Here is a 13,781-nt window from a genome sequence, read left to right on the forward strand (position 1 = left end):
AACATCGACCAGCTGCCTCTTGTACACCCCCTACCGGGGATGTGCCCGCAACCAATGGACATGCCCTTGACCAGAATCAAACGCGGGACCTTTCAGTCTGCCGACCAATGCTCTACCACTGAGCCAAACCGGTTTTGGCAAAATATATTTTTTTAAAAATCTGATGAACAATATTAACTGGTGAATATAATAGAATCAGAGGTATGGAAGGGGAGTGAACTGACGATTCTCAGGAAAAAGGGGAGTGGGGGGTGTGGGAAGAGACTGAACATAAACTGTACACCTATGGGTGAGGACAATGGGGGGTGGAGAAAGGGCAGAGAGTGGGGTGGGAACCTGGTGGAGGGGAGCAATGGAGGGGGGGGGAATGAGGAACATTTGTAATAATATGAACAATAAAGATTTACTTTTTTAAAAAAACTTAAACTGGTCTTAAAGATTTAGTCTTGACCACAGAATTAATTATTTTCAGTTTGGCCATTAAATTTTTATATGTATGGCTATTCCTCAAAATATTTAAAATGGAGCTGCCACACAATCCAGCAATCCCACTTCTGGGTATTTATCCATGAAAACAAAAACACTAATTCAAAAGATATACTCACCTGTGTTCATTGCTACATTATTTTTAATTAGTGGCTCGGTGCACGAAATTCATGCACATTTAAAGGGAATTAATTAGAGAAAATAATTTAATATTGCTATTTGTCCTTTCTCTATAATTGAAGTGTCAGAGATGAAAGAAAATTAGTAAAATGTATATGAAAACCTTCCTCCTATCAGTGTCTGGGGCGCATCACTTGGCCCAGAGTCAAGTCCCCACCCACCCACATACACCTCAAAATTGCGTGAGACCCAGACTCGGCTGACCCCTACCCCATTGAGCTAGATCCAGACCCGGCCAGTCCCACCCTTGTCAAGCCCCGCCTCCACTGGGCAGGAGACATAGCCTCGGGTACCCTAGCCCAGTGCCAGGACAGGGAGCATGGTCTCAGGTCCCCCAGCCCAGACTGGGGCGGGGGGTGGGGAGGGGGCATGCTTTGAGGTCCCCTCTCAAGCCCCCGTCAGGTGGGGGACACAGCCTGAGATTCCCTGTCAAGCCCCGCTGGGTGGGTGGCATGGCCTGAGGGGAGGGGGCATGGGGGTGCACCTTGAGGTCCCACGTCAAGCCCCCTGGGTGGGGAGCATGGCTTGAGGTCCCGTGTTAAACCCTGCCAGGCAGGGAAGCTCAGGCCAGGTGCCCTGACCCGGTGCTGGGGCAGAGGGTACAGCCTGAGGTCCCCTGGCCTGGTGCCAAGGCGGAAAGCCCCTCTTGAGATCCCCTGTCAAGCCCCACCTAGTGGGGGGTTCGGCCTGAGGTCCCCTAGCCCAGCACCAGGACGGGAAGAACACCTTGAGTTCCCCCATCAAGCCCTGCCAGGTGTGGGGCATGGCCTGAGATCTCCGGTGCTGATTGCTTGTTAAGGCTCCTTATGGGAACTTGGCCTCAGCTGTGAGTGCAGCCATCTTTGTGACAGAGTGATGGTCAATTAGCATATTCCCTCTTCATTAGATAGGATAGCCAAGATATGGAAGCAGCCTATTATAGATGAATAGATAAGTGAGATGTGGTAGACATATACAATGGAATATAACTCAGCAATAAAAAGAATGAAATCATAAAAATGCTTTTTTTGAAGAATTAAATCTTGCCGAAACCGGTTTGGCTCAGTGGATAGAGTGTCGGTCTGTGGACTGAAAGGTCCCGGGTTCAATTCCAGTCAAGGGCATGTACCTTAGTTGTGGGCACATCCCCAGTAGGGGGTGTGCAAGAGGCAGCTGATCGATGTTTCTCTCTCATAGATGTTTCTAACTCTCTATCCCTCTCTCTTCCTCTCTGTAAAAAAAATCAATAAAATATATTTTTAAATAAATAAATAAAATAAAAAAGAATTAAATCTTGCCCCGACTGGTTTGGCTCAGTGGATAGAGCATCTGCCTGTGGACTGTAGGGGTCCCAGCTTTGATTCCAGCCAAGGGCACATGCCCAGGTTGTGGGCTTGAATCCCAGTGGAGGGGGGTGTAAGAGGCAGTCAATGATCCTCTCATCATTGATGTTTTTATATCTTCTTCTCCCCCTCCCTTCCTCTCTTAAATCAATAAAAAAAAAAATTTTAATCTTATCATTTACAACATGGATGGACCTTTGAGGATATTATGCTAAGTGAGATAAGTTTGGCAGAGAAAGATGAACACCATATGATTTCACTTATAGGTGGAACCAAAAACAACACCACAAAACAAATGAACAAACAAAATAGAGCCATAGATGTAGAGAACAAGCTGATGATTGCCAAAAGGGAGAGAAGTGGGGGGATGGTAAAATTAATGAATTAATTTTGTAAAACTCCTGTCCCAGAATTATGCTAAAAACAAAAACCAAGAGCAGAGGGTAGAATTAATGGATGGAAAATTACTAAGAGAAACTTGATTAGATATTAAGCGAGGAGGGAAAGAGACTAAATAAATACATAAATATTCAAGAACTCAAAACACTGTGCTCAGAAGCCTCTCTTGAGGGTTAACTAGAGAATGGGCTCATCCAACTAAGAATTAAATGGGGAAAATGCAGACAGCAGTTTGATGGTGAGCATTAAATATATTAAGTTGTAGATCTCTGACTAAAATAAAGGTAATGACAAGGATGGAAAAATAGTACCAAAAAAACCAAAAACACAATATGACTAGAAAAAAAAACTGAAGTGAGGAGAGAAAGGGGAAAAGAATAAAATAACTGAATATGAGTAATAAATCGGGAATCAAGATATAGCTGACAAACAAAATAATACAGAAAGGAAAAGGAATTTGAGGACATTCGAAAAGATACAAGCATATAGTAACTATTGGAACAAAAGCCAAAGCATTACTAAACACAGCAATTAATTTTAAAAGTAAGGGTTTTTTTGTTTGTTTGTTTGGCGTTGGTTTTGTGTGTTGTTGATCTTTCTATCTTTCTTTCTTTCTTTCTTTCTTCCTTTCTTCCTTTCTTTCTTTCTTTCTTTTTTTTTTTTTTTTTTTTTTTTTTTTTAGCACTTCCTTATTTTCCAGCACTATAGGATACTCTGGGGTTCATCTCTGCATTTTCTCCCCAATACTGGCATTTCTCCAAAGTGTCCTGATTCCTGCTCAATTTGGGAAAGTCGTTTGGGAACAAGGTTGCTTTGATTTTTTCCCGAATGGGAGGAATCTCAAAACAAATAAGCAAGGCTGATTACTGGGAAGATGAAGAAAGCTGAGACAGCAGCAAAAGGGCTGGAGGGCGCCCGCGGGTCGCGAACCGCTTCGCCCTGAGGCGAGTGCGACTATAGGAAGTTTTGCTGCGAAGGAACCGCTGAGCTAAAGCCAGCCCAGATGTGCACTTTGGAATAAATGCTTTTCACTGCTGAGAAGGATATACGTCATAACAAATCGACAGAAGTAAAAGTGATCCAGGATAATTTTCCAACCGAAAAACTGTCCAATCCGCTGTCGCCCGCAACACCCACTCACCCACCCTACCCGGTGCCCATCTGAGAACACTTAGCAATGACTCAGGTCCCCCCTCCTCCTCAGTGAGCTCTCCCAGTTCCGGGTTTATCCTCTCCTGCCAGGAGCAGTCACCTGACCCACCAGCCTCTGCACTCCTGCAGTCCACCACACGGGGTCATCCTGTCATCAAACCAACTTTCACAGAGCTTAATCAGGAATTCACTCTTTCTTCACAAGCTTCCAACTGTATTTCAGGCCTTTTCTTGAACTTTGCACCTAAACCAGATAAATCCTACAGCTCCTCTCCCAGGTGTTAATATAGCATTACTTATTCGGCTACTGGTTTTTAAATTTACTTGAAATCCCCCATAAAACCCCTTTTATGTATAGCGTAAGTAGCTAACCCTTCTCTTCCACAATTCCTACTTTTCCCCAGTTAGCCAGGTAGGATTTCGGTGTATATCCTTCCAGTCCTTTCCCTCAACCTATATATTTTACACGAATTACTTTCATGATTGGGGTGCTTACTGGGGATCAGTTTGTTGGGCAATTTCTGTGCTTCTTTACTTAACAGTATGCCTTGGAGATCTTTCTTGTCAGTAAATATAGATCTAATCTATATTGTGAGGGCTGCTTTACAGTCAAGTATAAATGTACTAGTTTTTATTTTACATGTTTTTAAATACTTTATTGATTTCAGAGGAAGGGAGAGGGAGGGATACAAACATCTCATCAGTTATGAGAATCACTGATGGGCTGCCTCCTGCCTGCCTCATATTGAGGATCCAGCTCATGATCCTGGCATGTGCCCCGACCGGGAATGGAACCCTCATCTCATGGTTCATGGGTTGACCCTAAACCAGAGCCATGCCAGCTGGGCTGCACCAGTTTTATTTTAAATTCTTCACTATTATAAAAACAAAGCTTCAGTAAACATCCTTGTATGTTTATGTACACATAGGCAAGTACGTTTTTAGGATACTTTAGAGTAGAATTGCTAAATATTCTTCACATTTAAATTTCTGGAGGGGATTATGTGATACCTGAAGCCACAGAATTATCTGGAGCCATACTGAATTTTTGTTCACCCAATACTGTAAGTAGACATTTTACAAAAGGTAAATTCCACAACACCTGGAGCTTTGGTGCCTTGCCCCAGAGGATACTGCCAGAGCCTAGAACATACTCACATATACTGAATAAATGAAAACAAGTAGGCCAGGCACAGGCATATTCCTCAATCAGAATGCAGTTCCCATGGGTTTTAGAAAACAAATATCAATGAAGTTCCTCTTCCAGAGATTTCTGAGTTCTCTGGGATTGCTCTGAGCTCCTAAATTTCCATCCCTTCTCCAACTTACCACATTGAGTTCCTCCAAATACCCATGACCTAGGCAGGCCCCTTGGAGGCTCAAACCAATTTAGAAGTTTTTTAGTAGAGTGGCCAGAGGTAAGATTCCTCTGTACCAAAGAGGGAGATGATTTGAAGCCAACTTGAATTAGTTTCCTGAAAAATGAATACTGAACCATGGAAGGTTATCTGCTCACTGATAACCTTCTTTAACCTGACTTGAATGGGGGAGCAAAAGGTCCCAGTCCACTAGGGCAGATTCTTATACAAGGACCCGTATAGTATATAATCATGACAAGGAATGCACCCACTAATTAGCCTGCGATTGGGCAAAAAACACTGTATGTCAAACTTTCAGCCAGGCCTTGAAACACATTCACAGTTCCCAGGGGCAGGATTCAGCATTAGAAATAATATAGGAAAAAACAGTCCTGCCAAGTTTGGCTCAGTGGATAGAGTGCTGGTTGGCCTGGGAACTGAAAGGTTCCAGATTCAATTTCTGGTCAAGGGCACGTACCTCAGTTACAGGCTCAATCCTTGGCCCTGGTTGGGGCATGTGCAGGATACAACCAGTATTTGTTTGTCTCTCTCCCTCTCTTCAAACATCAATGGAAAAATATCCTCGGGTGAGGATTAACGAAAGTAATATAGGCAAAAAAAAATCCTGAACAGCAAAGGAATTTTGGATAGAAGTCCAAAGAAAAGAGCAGGGTATTTGGGGGGACCACAGATGATTCTGATACATTAAGGATTTCAGAAAACTACATGGGGCAGAGAATTTAGTCAAGCCCTATGGTGACAGCCTTAAGCCAAATAGCAACAGCTAAAGTTGTAGAATTTACCTGCTTGATGTTTATATAACTTTTGTTTTAAAAGACTGATTTTCCCCCCCTTTGCATTCATGGGACTTGGCACAATACCTGATCCAGGGAATATCAAAATTGTGTTTCCTTTAGTTAATCACTCTTTACCATCTAATACTCAAGTTAGACCAAAGCAGAGAAGACAGTTTCTCAATGGAGCTGACTGGAAGGATTTCACCCCCACTCCTGGGGACAGACATTTTTAGTTATAATTTGGGGAAGGGGTGCTATTGGCAACTACTGAGTAGAGGCTAGGGATACTGCTAAACACCCTACAATGCACAGGGGGGCTCACACACAAGGAATTGTACAATCCATAATGTCAACAGTGCCAAGAGTGAGTGACCCTGCGCCTAGCCTAATTGCAGTAAGGGAACCCTCAGTTCAAGATGAACCTCTGCTGTTCCTAAAACACCACCCAAGGAGGCTAAAAATTATAGGAAAAGTTCTGTTCAGAGTCCTCTGGACAGAGAACCCATTAGAGGAAAAGACAACTCATGCTGAAGGAACCAAGGGGGAAAAAGCGACAGGGCTCAAATGAAGGGAGAATACACCGTCTATGGGAAACCGTCAGTGTGGGAAGAAGAAAAATACACAGGGAAAAAATATGGAATGTTCCCACAAAATGTGAAATAGGCCCAGTCAATGCCATTTATTATACATGTTGAACAGCCTCTGACACACAAAGGCTCCCATATGAGGGTGTGTTTTTTTTCCGTTTTCTTTTTTGCATCAAACAGGTTCTTCCAAGAGCCTGCTCACAAGGAAGACAAAAACAGAGTAATCCTCAATAAAATAAAACAGGAATAGCTTAACAATCTACATATGAAAAACAAAGGTTAAAAAAACTCAACAGACAAAATCCACACCAAACACTCATTCCATTTAATTTCCTATTTCATGCACTGAGGAAACCAAGGCTATCGAGCCCCAAGGCAATAATGCTCTGAGGTTCTAGTTCAGGCTCCCTCTATGTGACAGATTCATGCACACACATCCACACATACTACTGACCCAGGCAAAAGTACACATGCATGCACAGGTGGCCAGAGAACCACTGTGGGGGGTGGGGAGTGGCTGGTCAAGGATATGATATCAGCTAGAAACTGGGGGCCCAGAGAACGTTTCTGTGGAAGGCCAAGCAAGAGCCAAAATTAAAACAAAGGGAGAACACAGGATAAATGTAGGATGCTCGTAGAAGACTGGATAGACGAGGAGGGAAAGATGCAGGGGAAGTTTTGGGAAAGCAGCCTCAGAAGAGGTTTTCCTTTATTGGGAACAGATGGGCAAAGGGCCTGTGACGCGGGTGAGACACTGAGGCTAAAGGCCACAGCATTACCTCTGCCTCCTGTGCTTTCTCTCAAGGTCGAGGGGAACCATCAACACCCGCCCTCTAGTCCTCCCATTGCCAGTTAAGGACTTTCCCAAGTACTCCCCCCTGCACGAAAAAACGACCCCGCCCACACTCAAAGTTAAGCCCAGCAAAGGGCCACGCATAGAAAGCCTCAGTAACTCTTCTTGGTGGAACCAAAGCCAGAGAAGCCCATCACAGCTGCCATTTCATCATCCTCCTCAAATGTCAAGTCCTCCTCAGCCCTCCTTTTCTTCTCCTTCTGTTTCTCTTTCTTGTAGGCTTTGGCCTTTTCCTCCTGGAGGGATGAGGGGGAAACCACTCAGTATCAGTTCAGGCTCCTGAGCCAAACATTGTTGAAAGAGATAGATGAGCTTCAAAATTCCTTTCTATTTTTAGGAGAAAATAGTTAAAGACAAGTAAAATTTCAAAAGCAGAGGAAAAACCACAGTAAAGAGTATAAAGAGTATAAAGGACAAGAGAAGTTTTAGCGTGTGGAGAGCACTTCTCAATCCTACATTCCAGTTCATCTTTAGTTAATCTATACTAATAAAAGGGTAATATGCAAATTGGCCACAATGCCCTCACAGTAACAACCAAACAGCAGGCTGTGTGGGGGACCAAGCCAGCAGGTAGGTTAGTGAGGGACATCCAAATGACTGAATAGCGGGTTGCATGGGGTGACCAAGCAGGCAGGGTTTTTAGTGAGGGACGACCAAACAGCAGGTTACATGGGGCGACCAGGCCGGCAGAGGGAGCAGTGAGGGGCGACCAGGCCGGCAGAGGGTGCAGTTGGCAGCAACCAGGCCAGCAGGGGGGGCAGTTAGGGGTGATCAGGCAGATGAGCAGTTAGAAGCCAGTGGTCCCAGATTGTGAGAGGGATGTCCGATGGGAACCGGATTGGAGAGGATGCAGGCTGGGCTGAGGGCACCCTCCCTGCCCCTGTGCATGAATTTCATGCACCGGGCCTCTAGTAGTTATAAAAGCAAAACCACTTAATAGCAAGTAACATTCTGAGGTATGTAGTACATGCCAAGAACTGGTCTAAGTGCTTTAAGTATGTTATATATTAAGATATCTAATTGGAGGAAATCGAAGCACAGTTTATGTAACTTGCCCAAGATTCACAGCCAGTAAGTGGAGGAAAGAGAATTGTGATCTACACAGCCTAGTTCCACTAGCCTCTTGGAGACCAGGTACATTTATTTAAACTAATATAAAAAATATGGCCCACTGAATCCAGAAAAAAAAAGGGTAGGTTAAGTAGAAAAGAGTGTTGGCCTGCGGACTGAAGGGTACTGTGTTTGGTTCTGGTTAAGGGAACATGCCTGGAATACAGGCTTGATACACCGAAAGGTCACTGGTTTAATTCCAGGTCAGGACACATACCCAGGTTTTAGGTCGATTCCCAGTCAGGGTGCATACGGGAGGCAGCCAATTGATGTTTCTCTCTCCTTTTTCTCCCCCTTCCTCTCTCTTTAGAATCAGTTAAAGAGAGACAGAGAAAATCAGCCTCCCCACGATTCCTAACATACTATTCAAAGCTGGGGGAAGGAAGATGGAAGGACAGGAGAGCCTTACTTCTTCTCTGAGCTCCTTCATCCTTTCCTCGAAATCATAATCCTTTTGTTTCTCTTCCATCTTCTTCTTATTGACTTCAAAACGTTTCTTCACCTGATCCAAGGTGGAACGTTCCACACGCATAGACATGCCCAGATTTCGCTGATCTGGGTGGGGTCAAAAGCGAAGAAGGTAAGGTACTAACAACATCCTCAGCCCTTCGAGCCTTTTTCTGATAGTATTTTTTCCTTTGAGAAATTTTTAAAGTTTATTTGGGCCAATCTGACAACATATGCCAGAGAGCAAGATTTTACATGCTTCCTGCTGACATTTTTTAAACATCTTCTTATAAAACACACAGCAAAAATAGCTATAGATAAAACAAAAACAAAACTCCCTTGGCTTTACTTAATTCCAGAAGCTGCAGTCCCAGATTAATGAGATACAAATGGCTTTAAACTTCCCTTACTGAGCAGATCCATGTCACGGGGACACCTGAACCCAGAAAACCATGGTTCCGGCTTGTGGAGAGCCTAGAACAGTGTCTCACCTCACGGCCTCCAAACATTAAACAATGAAGTAACAGATAACTTGTGCTGAAGCAAATGCAGAGTTCCCCAGGCATTAAAGAAAATACCCAACCGAAACCACCCTTACCCCATCCCCGACACCAAAGCCTGATTCCAGCCCCAGTCACAAACCACCTCCTAGCCTTACGTTTCTTTCCATTAATGTGATCCAGGAAGTTGATGGAGTCCTTCACAACACAGTCACAGACATTACAGTAATATCTAGTAAACAGGAAGAAACAGCATGAGTCAAATCTGTTTGTAAAGGATTGTACTGTTTTCAACCAAGAAACTAATATTTTTAGGTAAAAAGTCTTTTTAGGAAGCACTGCTCATTTCCAAAAAGCCTTAGCTCTTGGAAAAGTGTGGTAACTTCCAAGATGGCCTCTCGATGATCCCTACCCTCTTAATACTTGTAAACTGTGTAGTCCTCCCCCCATTTACACCAGGGCTGGTCTTTGTAACCAACAGGATATATCAAACGTGATGCTGCCCTGGCCAGTGTGGCCCCGCTGGCTGAGTGTCATCCCATGCACCGAAAGGTCACCATTTCAATACCAGTTAGAGTGCATACCCACGTTTCAGGTTCCATTCCTGGTCAAGGTACAGGAGGCAACTGATCAATGTTTCTCTCTTTCTCTCTCTTAAATCAATAAAGGCTTTTATTTTATTTTATTTTTTTTTTTTAAAGTGATGCAGCCCTGGCCAATTGGTTCAGTGGATGAAGTGTCAGCCTCAGACAGATAGTCTCAGGTTAGATTCTTAGTCAAGGCGTGTACCTCAGTTTCATTTCCATCCCCGGTACTGGTCCCTGGTCCAGGCACGTGGGAAGGGCAACCAATCAGTATGTCTCTCACCTTCATGTCACTCTCTTTTCCTCTACTCTCTCTCTAAAAAAAAAAAAAAAAATCCTGTTGAGAATTGAAAAAAAAAATTTTTTAAGTGATGCTATTTCACTTCCAACATTAAGTTTTTTATATATATATATATATATATATATATATATATATATATATATATATTTTTTTTTTTTTTTTAAGCCCTAACCGGTTTGGCTCAGTGGATAGAGCATCGGCCTGCGGACTGAAGGGTCCCAGATTCAATTCTGGTCAAGGGGGCATGTACGTGGGTTTCGAGCACATCCTTAGTAAGGGGGTGTGCAGGAGGCAGCTGATTGATGTTTCTCTCCCATCGATGTTTCTAACTTTCTATCCCTCTGCCTTCCTCTCTGTAATAAATCAATAAAATTAAAAAAAAAAATTTTTTTTAAACATGGCTTAGAGCTGACACCGGTTTGGCTCAATGGATAGAGCGTCGGCTTGGGGACTGAAGGGTCCCGGGTTCCGATTCCGGTCAAGGGCATGTACCTTGATTGCGGGCAGATCCCCAGTAGGGGGTGTGCAAGAGGCAGCTGATTGATGACTCTCATCGATGTTTCTAACTCTCTATCTCTCTCCCGTCCTCTCTGTACAAAATCAATAAAATATATTTAAAAAAAAATAAAAAAGAAAATGTATTTAAAAAAATAAATAAATAAACATGGCTTCGAACTTAGTCTGTCGATGTGGATCACTTGCTCTGGAGAACCATTTACTTTGTTGTAAGAAGGACTATGGAGAGGCCCCTGGAATGAAGAACTGAGGCTGCCAAACGACAGCCATGTGGCAGAGGCTGGAAGTAGATCCTTCAGCTCCACTTACATCCTGGATGAACACAGACACGTCACATACCTTAACTGCACCTAATTTTGCCTCTAAAAATCTCCTCAGTAGTACTTTCCTTCCAGTATGAGAACCAATTATCCCTTTTAAGACAGTAAGTAGTTACGTATAATGCTAATATGAAGGAGCCTACAGAGTGACCCATCTACGAGATATTATAATGTTAACCTGAGACCTTGGGAGACAAAGAAAAATAAATCTAAGGATGGAATTACAGGCAACAAGATTGTTATCCTGACCCAGAAATCCTCAACACTTCCTAAAATCAACATAATCTATTAGACCCATTCCTGACTGCGGTGTAAGATGAAAAGCCACTCACCCTCCCATCTCAGATTGTGGGGTGGTCTTGGTAATGACAATTGTCTTCCCAAGCTTGGATTCCAGGTCCACCTTGTAGTCCCTATGCCGGAGAAGCTCCCGCTTGACTGGCTGCACTGGTTTTCCTGAAATATAATAGAGAAGGAAGTCCCTTCAATATTGCAGTTCCTTAACCAGAAAAGAAAAGATATGCATGAAACTCAAAATCCAGAGGTTTACTCTCATTTCTTTTTTGAAACTTGAAGCAAGGGGCACAACAGGTACTTCTAGCATTAGATAGGGAGAGTCTGAACAGGAAAAAAGATAAGCAATCCTTAACTCACTACAGTATTTCCTCACTTTATAGCCAATAAGTAAAAAAGCAATGTTTTCTACTCATTGATTAGCTGAATTGAAGGGAGAAGTTTTGAATTTTCACAAAAAGCAACCTTTTCAAAAAAAGAGCAAGAAGCCGAAACCGGTTTGGCTCAGCGGTAGAGCGTCGGTCTGCGGACTGAAAGGTCCCGGGTTCGATTCCGGTCAAGGGCATGTACATTGGTTGCGGGCACATCCCCGGTGGGGGGTGTGCAAGAGGCAGCTGGTCGATGTTTCTCTCTCATGGACGTTTCTAGCTCTCTATCTCTCTCCCTTCCTCTTTGTAAAAAATCAATAAAATATATTAAAAAAAAAAAAAAAAAAAAAAGAGCAAAGATACTCAATAATGTTTTCAGATAACCCAAGCATAATAACAGAATGGAATCTTCTGCGACCTGGGGAAATTTTTAAAAAGGGAACTAATTTAGGAATTACCTGTTATGTGCCAAACACTATTATTATATAGGCTACATAAAAACTAAAAGATGCAAAGTGGCATGGAGGCAAAGTGAAAAAAGAACATACAGGTTGGAAAGTATATGAGAAAAATCAAGTACTTCTTTTTGTACAGTGCAACCTCTATTCTAGGAGAGGCGCACCAATTCCCTGACATTGTACAAGGCACAGAAAACAGCACTACTAAGCACTAGCAGAAACAATCAAACCTTCTCGGCCTAGTACCCTTACTCTTCTCAGACTACAGGAAAAGGTTTAGATTGGGCCAGGCATGTTCTTCTCCCCCTTAAGTAATTTCAACAGAAAGAGAGGGTCTTCAATAACAGTAATGCATAGCAGCAAAACACTCCTCTTGACTTCTCTGTCACTCTTTCCAGGAAACTACTAACATGAGCCAAGCAAAGGGAGGGCAAAGAAGCACAGGACAACAGAGCTGGAAAGCACCTCAAAATCACTTCAGTCCATCTCCTTGTTCATTTTATACATTAAAAAAAAAAAAATGAGGACCAGGAAGGCAGGGCTCTTACACAGGTAAGAGGGCAGTGCATTGCGACTCCCCACCGGCTCTCCAAGCCACTGCATTGCCTCTACGATACCCTTAGCCCTTGATGGAGCAGGCACCCACCATCCTTCTTTTCTCTCTCTTCCGTGAGCCTCTTCTCAGCGAGCTTCTCGTATTCATCTTTGTCCCACTTGCGGCGAAAGTCCAAGTTTTTCGTCTGTGGAGAAAAAAAATCCCTCAGAATTCGTTGCTAATCGTGTCGGACGCCGAGAGAAACCTCGTCATCACCGGCAAGGCGGCCCCGGGACCTGTGGAGAACGAAGGCTCCCCAGAGCGCACCGGGAGGCTGAAGTGGCCTCAGGACCCCAACCCTAGAGACCGCCGCGATTCCACTCTGCGCCAGGGCCTACGGGGCCGCAAAACCGCACGGAGGTATCGGGAAGCCAGTCCGGGGCAGTATATTCCGCGCTGAGAAACCCCCTCAGACCCTCCACCCGCTGCAACCCTCCTACACACAACACCTACCCCACTGCTGGACGCCATCTTCACCGCGAAGTGAATGGGAAGCCGGAAAATGTCGTAAAAGGCGACCTCGAAGCCGTAAAGCAAACTTGTTCTCCAATAAGCTGAGCGTCTGCCGTTGGAAAGGAGCTCAAGACTGGAGGGCTCCTAAAATAGGAGTGTAAGCCCCGCCTCCGCGTCAATAAAATGACGCATGCGCAGGGAGAGTATGAAGCAACACGGAAGTAAGGGCACCTGCAAAGTCGTGTTTTGTTTTTTTCCTCTGGCATTTGGAAACAACCCTGAAAGTTCAACTCATCTGTTTTACAAACGAAGAACCTGAGGATCAGTGCACTCTAGTCTAATTAACTTGCGTGCATTACCAAGCGTTTCTAAACCTTTAAGGCAGATGTGCTGTCTTTAGGCTTCAGATGCCCTATTTATAAGGTGACCAGATTTTAACATTGGTAAAGTGGGACACTATTGACGGAGGGGAGGGAATGGGGGGGAGGGGTTCTTAAAAATTTGGTCTATATAGAGCAGGGGTCTTCAAACTACGGCCCGCGGGCCACATGCGGCCTGCAGAGGAGTCTGATTCAGCCCGTCAGGTTTTTTGGGCAGTGAGCGCAGCCGAGGTGTTACAGTAGGGATTAGTAGTTCATATAGTCTGGCCCTCCAGCTCTCTGAGGGACCGTGATCTGGCCCCCACTTTAAAAAGTTTGAGG

At 44.0% G+C, this 13,781-nt stretch overlaps 1 protein-coding gene across 1 annotated transcript; it reads right to left on the reverse strand.

Annotated features, from left to right (window-relative positions):
- Window positions 1–6,349: 6,349 nt before the first annotated feature.
- On the reverse strand, window positions 6,350–13,208 carry ZMAT2 (zinc finger matrin-type 2). Its single transcript, XM_084885037.1, has 6 exons — window positions 13,081–13,208; window positions 12,679–12,772; window positions 11,245–11,368; window positions 9,350–9,423; window positions 8,654–8,799; window positions 6,350–7,370 (listed from the first exon to the last, which is right to left on the reverse strand). The coding sequence occupies exons 1-6, from the start codon at window positions 13,096–13,098 to the stop codon at window positions 7,227–7,229; spliced, it is 600 nt and encodes a 199-aa protein (XP_084741163.1). The 5' UTR covers window positions 13,099–13,208; the 3' UTR covers window positions 6,350–7,226.
- Between the last annotated feature and the right edge of the window lie 573 nt (window positions 13,209–13,781).

The sequence above is a fragment of the Pipistrellus hanaki genome (assembly GCF_964339955.1).
Source record: "Pipistrellus hanaki genome assembly, chromosome: 5".
Classification (NCBI taxonomy): Eukaryota; Metazoa; Chordata; class Mammalia; order Chiroptera; family Vespertilionidae; genus Pipistrellus; species Pipistrellus hanaki.